The sequence below is a fragment of the Pagrus major genome, chromosome 13 (assembly GCF_040436345.1).
Source record: "Pagrus major chromosome 13, Pma_NU_1.0".
Lineage (NCBI taxonomy): Eukaryota > Metazoa > Chordata > Actinopteri > Spariformes > Sparidae > Pagrus > Pagrus major.
This window is the reverse complement of record NC_133227.1, coordinates 4,775,534-4,784,265: the sequence shown is the minus strand read 5'-3', so window position 1 is coordinate 4,784,265 and position 8,732 is coordinate 4,775,534. Positions and strand designations below refer to the sequence as shown.

General features: G+C 35.3%; 2 protein-coding genes across 2 annotated transcripts; both read left to right on the top strand.

Moving 5' to 3' along the window:
- Positions 1–2,634: 2,634 nt before the first annotated feature.
- On the top strand, positions 2,635–3,597 carry LOC141006908 (olfactory receptor 52D1-like). Its single transcript, XM_073479206.1, has one exon. It carries the CDS (start codon positions 2,635–2,637, stop codon positions 3,595–3,597), a length of 963 nt encoding a protein of 320 aa, XP_073335307.1.
- A 4,163-nt stretch (positions 3,598–7,760) lies between these two features.
- LOC141007271 (olfactory receptor 52Z1P-like) lies at positions 7,761–8,732 on the top strand. The gene has a single exon (XM_073479617.1). It carries the CDS (start codon positions 7,761–7,763, stop codon positions 8,730–8,732), a length of 972 nt encoding a protein of 323 aa, XP_073335718.1.

Genomic DNA, 8,732 nt, shown 5'->3' with positions numbered 1-8,732 from the left:
ACACACAACCATGTTGTAATATGCAGTAATGCACAGCCTGACAGTACAACTGACTTGGTCAATGTAGTTTCAGGGAGGCCTTGTCCTGAAAATTACGGAAGCCCTAAAGGACCATGCATTCATACATTTTATTTCCTCCGTTTTCCCGTGATAACAAGTTAATTTCATTTGTTTTCTCGAGATCTCGAGTTATTATCTCGAAATAACAACTGCCGTTTCCCGAGATAACGGGATAATTTTCTCGAGATCTCGAGAAAACAAAATTTTGTTTTCCCGAGATAACGATACAATTAATTCGAGATCTCGAGATAATGACTGTGATATGATAGGCCTGAGATTATGGAGACGCCCGGGACCTTGTAGCTGGTCAGCTATGTAGTTAATGACGACATCAGGCTCACTTAGATTGCGCCGCCGATATAGCTGAAGCCTTGCTAACCATCTTTTTAGATTACCCGCACTAATGTGTATATTATCTGTAATAGCAAGGCATAATGCTTTTTCAGCCTGTGTCAGGCCTTGATTGAAAAGATATGTGACGCGGTGATCGATATGCTCCTGCTCCTCTGACATCACTACACTGAATGATGTTTCCTGCAATGATTTAATATACTACACTATCGTTTTGTTTTCTCAAGATCGAATTAATTATATTGTTATCTCGGGAAAACAAAGTTTCATTATCTCGAGATCTCGAGAAAATTATCCCTTTATCTCGGGAAAACGGCAGTTGTTATTTCGAGATAATAACTCGAGATCTCGAGAAAACAAATTAAATTAACTTGTTATCACGGGAAAACAGAGGAAATAAAATGTATGAATGCATGGCCCTTTAGGGCTTCCGTAGCAAATAAATGTGCAGATATAAAGTATTTTTTTAAAATACAGTACATATATAATAAATTGTGGAAATATAAAGATAAAGGAACTAAATAATAAATGAATTAATAAAATGTGGAAATATAACGAAAAACAAATATAATATATATAATATATATTATGTAATATATAATAATACATGTTAAGATATAAAGACAAAAATATAGAATAATAATTACAAGAATTCTGATATATTTTCATATTTATTTGTTGATTTATATATTTATGTTGTTGTTTTTTTATTCCTTGAAGGGCCAAGCTGTCAATTATCTGGCTTTAGGCAGGTCTTTCTCCTTTCTACATTATAATAAGTTTTACACAGTCCTTGAACCCCGATCACACCCTAGGCAGCCATTGTTGCACTTTTTAGTTTGTCACCTGACACCCTGAAGTCTTTCTGCCAGAAAGCCTTTATAATGTGGTTAAAGTTGTGAAAGGGTCTATTTTAACCCAAACCCTGATCTAATCCTGAACCTAATCAAATCTTGAGTAAATCAAATTGATCAGTTTTCTTGTTAAACCTGAGAAAGTAGTTTTGTCACCTAAACTTGCAAGTGAAAACTGAAAAAAGAACTTTTTTAAAAAACCAACAAAAGTGAAAAAAGTAAATAAATAAGTAAACTAACCAACTAATAATGAGTAAATAAGTCTAAAAATAGTAATTCAACAGTATAAGAATACATTTTTATAGGACACAAACCCCAGCCTCTGCAGTGAGAGTCCTGTGTTTAACCCATTAAGCCACCATGACCTGTTTGTTGTTTTATATACCACCTAAAGCCTTTCCTCCTAGCCAAAAGAGATCCTGGTACTAGGAGAGGTTTGCTTTCGAGGCTTTAAGAAGTCAGGGGGTGTAACAGCAAAAAATTAATTCTAGGGTGTAGGTTGTGGCGGCTGTATGGGGCATTAACCCACTAAAACTTGTGATATTGTTGACATTTCATGTGTGCAGGAACTGACTTCTCAGCCTGCCCCTGAAGGAAAAGCAAAAGCAATAGTCCAAAGAAAAGAATAAGAAAAAATTAAGGGATAGAAATAGCGTAAATAAATAGCATTATATAAAAAATAAATAAATTGTAATGAAAAACAAGAAAAAATAAAAAGATATTTAGAACAAATAGAATAATCTATATAAAAAACATAAATAAATATACATTTTTGAAAATATGTAAAAGTAAATATACACTAATAGATTAAAATGCTTTTGTTAGTTGCCTTTATATTCCCAACATTTTGCACTCATATGACTCCATACAGATTTCTACACATTAGTCATTCATATGTGCTCTGTGTGAAGAATCTGTTTAATATCAGGATCAGCAAATTGTCCTTTCTTCACCAAACACTGACATGTTCTCTATTGTGATGGAGCTCAGTAGACGTAACACACTTAGGTTACCATGGGAACACCACTAGTCCGCCTTGAGCGATGTTAAAGAAGGCACCTCAAGCTTCGGCGGCGTGCAAACTCTGCTGTGCTGGGAGGAACACGACCGCTCAGGTAACTGTAGACACATGAGATCTCAATGAGTCTGTCTGTACTCTGATCCAGTGACACTGTCAGATAAAGTCTGGTCTAAATTATAGATGATGTTTGGTAGAGTCCAATCGTTATTAATATTTCTAGTGCTATAAAAGCATTGTTTTCCTATTTCTGTTTGATTTAATGAAACTGTTTGTCATATAATGCATTTATCTATTCATAAAACTGTGTGAAAATCTGATGTCTTTTCCTTTTCAGAGCTGAATTAAAACATGGACAACACAACAGCAGTAACATTCACAATGACTGCATACGCTATCATGGAAAACAGCAAACACGGGCTGTTTATTGTGTTCCTCCTGCTCTATCTTATTCATATCACTTTGAATGTAGTGCTCGTTGCTGTCATACAACAAAACCAAGAGCTGCATCAACCTATGAATGTGTTCACATGTATGTTATCCATCAATGAACTCTATGGCAGTACTGCGTTGTTGCCCACAATAATGTCTGTGCTCATATCAGAGAAATATGAGGTGTCTGTGAGGTGGTGCATGGCTCAAGTCTACTTCCTTCACACATATGCAAGTGCTGAGTTTTGTATTTTAGCTCTTATGGGATATGACAGATATGTTGCCATATGTTACCCACTCTATTACCACAGCATCATGTCTTATTCAAAGACAATCAAGCTCATTGCATTAGCAGCTCTGTACCCAACCATTTTGTTTGGATGTTTTTACTCACTAACCTTACGACTGAGCTTCTGTGGAAAAATCATACCAAAATTATACTGTGTGAACATGGAGCTGGTCAAGAATTCATGTTCAAATGCATCCTACATAAGCATTGTGGGACTGCTGCTTATTCTGGTGTTGGTTATGCCTCAGCTAGTGATGATTGTTTTCTCTTATGTGCAAATTGCTAGAGTGTGTTGGAGACTATCAAGAGACTCCCAGAGCAATGCTCTTAAAACATGTATCCCACATTTACTGTCTTTGCTAAACTTCACAATCGGCTCCTTATTTGAAATTATCCAAACTAGATTTTACATGAGTCATGTGGCTGTTAAACTACGGATCCTCCTGTCTTTATACTTTATTGTCATTCCACCTATTGCCAACCCAGTGCTGTACGGACTCGGTACTCAAATCATAAGAGTTCATTTGCTGAAACTGTTTTTCAGACACAAGATCCTGCCAACAAAGTTAGCAAAGGCAGTGTTTGCAGCTTAAATCTATTTTACATTACAGTGATGTAATAATTGTTTGTGTTTCAGACACTAAACTAAGGGGTAAAACCTCCTTTTTTATCTTCCTCCCTGAACATATAGGATTGTATTTAAATTATATTCATGTTCATTTGATCAAACAATAATATTTATAACGGCCGTCTGGGTCCCCTCAAGTTTTGCTGCTTATGATAAAACAAATTCAACTGCAGATTCAACGTCATGGTTCAAATTTGAAAGTTAAAAACAAAAATGCATATTTTTAAACACTTGAATATGGCTGAATCTGAACAGGATTGCATTTGTTTTGTTCTATTTATAAATAAGACATGATTGTGTATTTTTAGCCATTACTGACATTTCTCCATGTTTGCATATATTATTTGTTACTACAAATGCTGCTTGCCTTCAAATATCAGAAATTAGGATGCTTTGTAAAAGTTATTAAAAGTTATTACCTTCATTTAAATACACATGTGCCAAAATGTGTTTTTCGGATGACCATGATGTAATTAGGTAAGGTACTTTAAAATGTTGTCAGAATTTGACATTTACGTATAATATTAGGAAGACCCTTGTTAGAGTATATCCATCTTCTCAATTTAATTCAAATAAGCTTTATTGACATGAATATTTGAAAAACAACAAAAAACAAACAAACAGTTTAACCATACTCTTAATAACTTTGAGATATAAAGTGTAGAGCTTGTTTCTCTTGGTTCAGCTAACACTGCACACTTCTATAAAATTCAAATTTATAGTGTGGAAAAGGTTTTTGAGATAGTTGAACATGATAATAAGGTGAGGACTTTCACCAACACATCACTTGTCCTCTTTACTTCATGAGTCATTTCAGCTGACATTTGCTTGTAATTTGTTGCACTGCACCTGAAATAAAAGAAAATACATTCTAATTTTGTGACTTCTTTTTGTTATCATTAAAGCCAACACATGTATGAATAAAAGGGGTTTAAAGAGGGAATATGTGTATTTGAATACTCGTATAATACCATATTTTTTGAGCAGCCAGTTGTTCAACAAAACCATTTTATACTTTTTCTTTTTATATATATTTCAATCATTCTTGAAGGTTATTTAATAGTTTAGGTGTTGTAGTGTCACTCTGGCTGCAAACCTTCAACCCTACTGCTGCCAGTCAGTCATACTGTGATATGAATAATTTTAACTTATGCAGCACCAAACTTAATATTTAAGCTCAAGGCACGTAGTTAATATATGCTGTATTCATACATAATTAATATTGAACTGTTTCCACACAATCAATCCTAGAGTTGCATCATAAAGCCTCATTTTCATTATTTGAAAGCCTTAAAACATCTGCTGTCAAGCATACAGGAAGTTTAGTGTTATCTCTAAAGCAGCGCGCGCTGTCTCAGATGACATATAACGTTAACATATATGTCCATTTCCTGACTATTATTTAACATTGTTCACATTTTGAAATAATAAATAAAGCAACAACAAACAGTGAAAAACCAAAGCATCATTCAGGGTCAAGTGGAGTGACAGCTGAACATCGACAGACACGTGTGTGCAAGGCTCTAAACATGTTTAACAAAGCTGGACACAGTTTGTGCTTTTTGACTTTTGTAGTTGAATTTGCAGAATTTACAGTAATGTACCCACAGACACCCCCTCCCTCCAACCACAAGCAAAAAACAAATCACATTTAGGCTTGGCTGATTTAGCTCACCTTAGTTCAGTTTAGCTCAGCTTAGCTCATCTTGTTTTAGTTTAGTGTTGCTTAGCTTATCTTGCCATAGTTTAGGCTTGGTTATCTTAGTTTAATGGGGCACTGTGTAGTTTTGGAGAAGAAAGTTAAACTCAGAATTTTAATATTTCTAATATTAATGAGGTAATAATACAAACTCAGAAATATTTATTTTCTCCATGACTGAGTAAATAAGCTGTTCTCAGAAGACAATAAGGTCCCCAGAACACTGTTTGAAGCTGGAAAGGTGGCAGGGTCCGCCACATATAAACTAAGTAAAACAATATGAAATTGCGAGAGATTGTTTATTTAGTCTGTTTAGGCATACAAAAATCAGTCAATGAAGATCTTTCTCTTCTGATTAAAATGTCTTCTCCAAAACTACATAGTGCACCTTTAATATATATCATCTTGTCATGTTTTAGTTTAGTTTAGTTTAGTTTAGTTTAGTTTAGTTTAGCTAATCTTATTTTAGTTTCATTTTGTTTGGTGTTACTTGGCTCATTTTGTCATATTGTAGGCTAGTTGTCTTAGCTTAGTTTAATCTATATCATCTTGTCATGTTTTAGTTTAGTTTTTGTTATAGTTACATTTTAGTTTAAGTTTAGTTTAGTTTTTAGTTTTAGTTTCAGTTTTAGTTTCAGTTTAGGTTTAGTTTTAGTTTTAGTTTTAGTTTGGTTTTAGTTTTAGTTTGGTGTAGCTCAGCTTATCTTATCATTTTTTTAGGTTAGTATGGTAAGCCTACATGTGAAAGACCATCTGCCGAGAAATGGGAATGGGAAATAATGGTACTGGTAGGGCATGTTGCCTGTGACAGTAACTGTAAAATGAAATGTTAACAAGAGTGGATGTTAGTTGACAAGAAGAATTAAGTTCCTTAAAAGCTTATCTTCACCTCTTGTGCTACTCTGTACAGCAGAGTGGACCAAGAGCTGAGGAACAATCAATACGTGAAATAATACCCAAAATTATTTTTGGTCTCACACATGTGTATAAAGTGTACTCGTGTTCAGTTTACATTTAAACATTGTTTTAACACTTTTGAACTTGTCTATCACTATTTGGAATTCTTCAATACTGTTTTATCATGAATCAGCGAGAGACACCAGGAAGCAGCTACGTGGATCAGCATGCTCATTAGTGGTCAGTGTGTAAAATCCCTTTGGAAGCAATTAGGAACGACTTCATGATGAAAATGAGACCTACCTTGTTGTCGTGATGAAACAAGTGTAAAAACAGGTCATTATCAATATTGTTGGCTGATAACATTGATAAAAAAAAATAATATTTTTTTTTACGAAAGGATTTTCAAGTGATCAACAATTAGGGGTTAATTCTGTTTAATGTACGACCTCTAAGGAGCAGTTTAGCCTTGAACTGGCAGAAGAAACATGACTCAGAAAATGTAATCATGTTTCAGATCAAAGATTGAAATTATTTGAATAAAAAAAAAATACAAATTCCTTTTATACCATGTATTTAGGAAGGTAGGTACATTTTTAACAGCTCCGAAGAAATTTGTAAAAATCAACATTGATCTGTCAAACATAACCATAGCCATATAACAGACCACCACTGAGTTTTAAACAGATGTGCAACAGATGTTTGTGTGAAACTCTTCAGATGAAGAACATTTAAAGGTGCACTGGAAGGCCCCAGTATTGTGAAGTGTGGTTGCCATATGAAAAGCAGTATTAGACAATACATTTTCTCCATTATGGTGATTTTTTATGCATCGTAAATAACCACAGCACCTACCTGCCAATCAACTGAGCGCAGTTGTCTCTGAAAAGGCGAACACAAAATTCACATGCCAGACAACAATATTATTTATTAATTCATAAAAGCATGAAACTTAGTACTGTTGTAGAGTTTCAGCCCCCAACATTTTCAGATTTGGAGCCATCACAAAAACGCCTTATGGCGGCCTTTGAGGCCATTTTACATTCTGCCGTAACTGAATTGTGTATTTTTTGTCATAAATCTTCTGAGCTAAACATGATAACAGAGAAAAAATTATGTCTGCGTCCAGGTTTTGAGAATGATACCATATACAACATCATAAACTGCACAAAGTTTCATGCTTTTATGAAAAAATGAACGATTCACCTCAAATGTCACCTGGGGTATTAAGCAAACCTTAATGTCTCTGGTAGAAGTTTTTTTTTGTTTGCAATGCACAACTCACTTAACACTCGAGTGTGAATTGCAGGATTTGACATACGATTCCTGTGAAATCATTGCCTTGTAGGTGTGACCACATGATTTCATCTAACAGGGGAAATGTACAGAGTATTAAAGCTGCTCAGTGCACGTGGGGGCGGGGGGGCAGCACATACAGGTAAACCTATTCCATCTCTGACTGTCAAGTAAAGTGCATCTTTGTAGACTATAATTTGGATTACTCAGCTGCTTTAAAATAAGTTTGTGACAGCATGACAAATTTCTCTGAAGTGACATCTTTACACCTGTCTGTTTACTATGGAATGGGGGATCTGAAGTTGTTGTACTTCTGCATTTTCCTGATTATATACATAACCATTGTTGCTGAAAATGTGGCATTAATCGGAGTGGTCTATCGTGAGAAAAGCCTGCATGAGCCAATGTATCTGCTGCTGTGTAACCTGGCTGTGAACGGTCTGTATGGAAGCACTGCTTTGCTGCCAGCTTTACTGAGCAACATACTGTCACACTCACATAAGATATCCTTACCGCTCTGCCAGACACAGATCTATGCTATACACACATATGCCATCACTGAATTCACAATTTTGGCAGCGATGAGTTATGACAGGTATGTGGCTGTTTGTTACCCGCTGCATTATCATGCAATCATGTCAAAGAGACTTGTCAAACTTATTGTTTTTACGTGGCTTTATCCCTTGTTGGCGTTTCTCATTGTTTTAATTTTCACTGTTCGGCTGCAGATCTGTGGGAGGACCATAGAGCAGGTGTACTGTCTGAATTACCTACTGGTGAAACTTGCCTGCTCTGATTCATCTATTGCAAGCTTGGTTGGCTTACTATCTGTACCTTTATATACAGTTCCACAGATTATCATGATCTTTTATTCATATGCACACATCCTGAGGATATGTATATTGTCATTCACTAAATCCAAGTTCAAAGCCCTCCGGACTTGCACCCCCCACCTGTTTGCAATAATCAACTACACTATCGGGTGTTTTTTTGAAATAGCACAAAGTAGATTCAATATTAGTCACCTGCCATACCAAACCAAGCTGTTTTTATCTCTGTACTTTTTGATATTCCCACCAATTCTTAATCCAGCAATCTATGGTTTGAGTATTCAACTCATAAGGGTGCAACTGTTGAGGCTTTTCAGCAGAAAAAGCAGGGAAGTGACGAATATTAGAGCAAAGAGGGCTGTTGTTACTGCACATTGA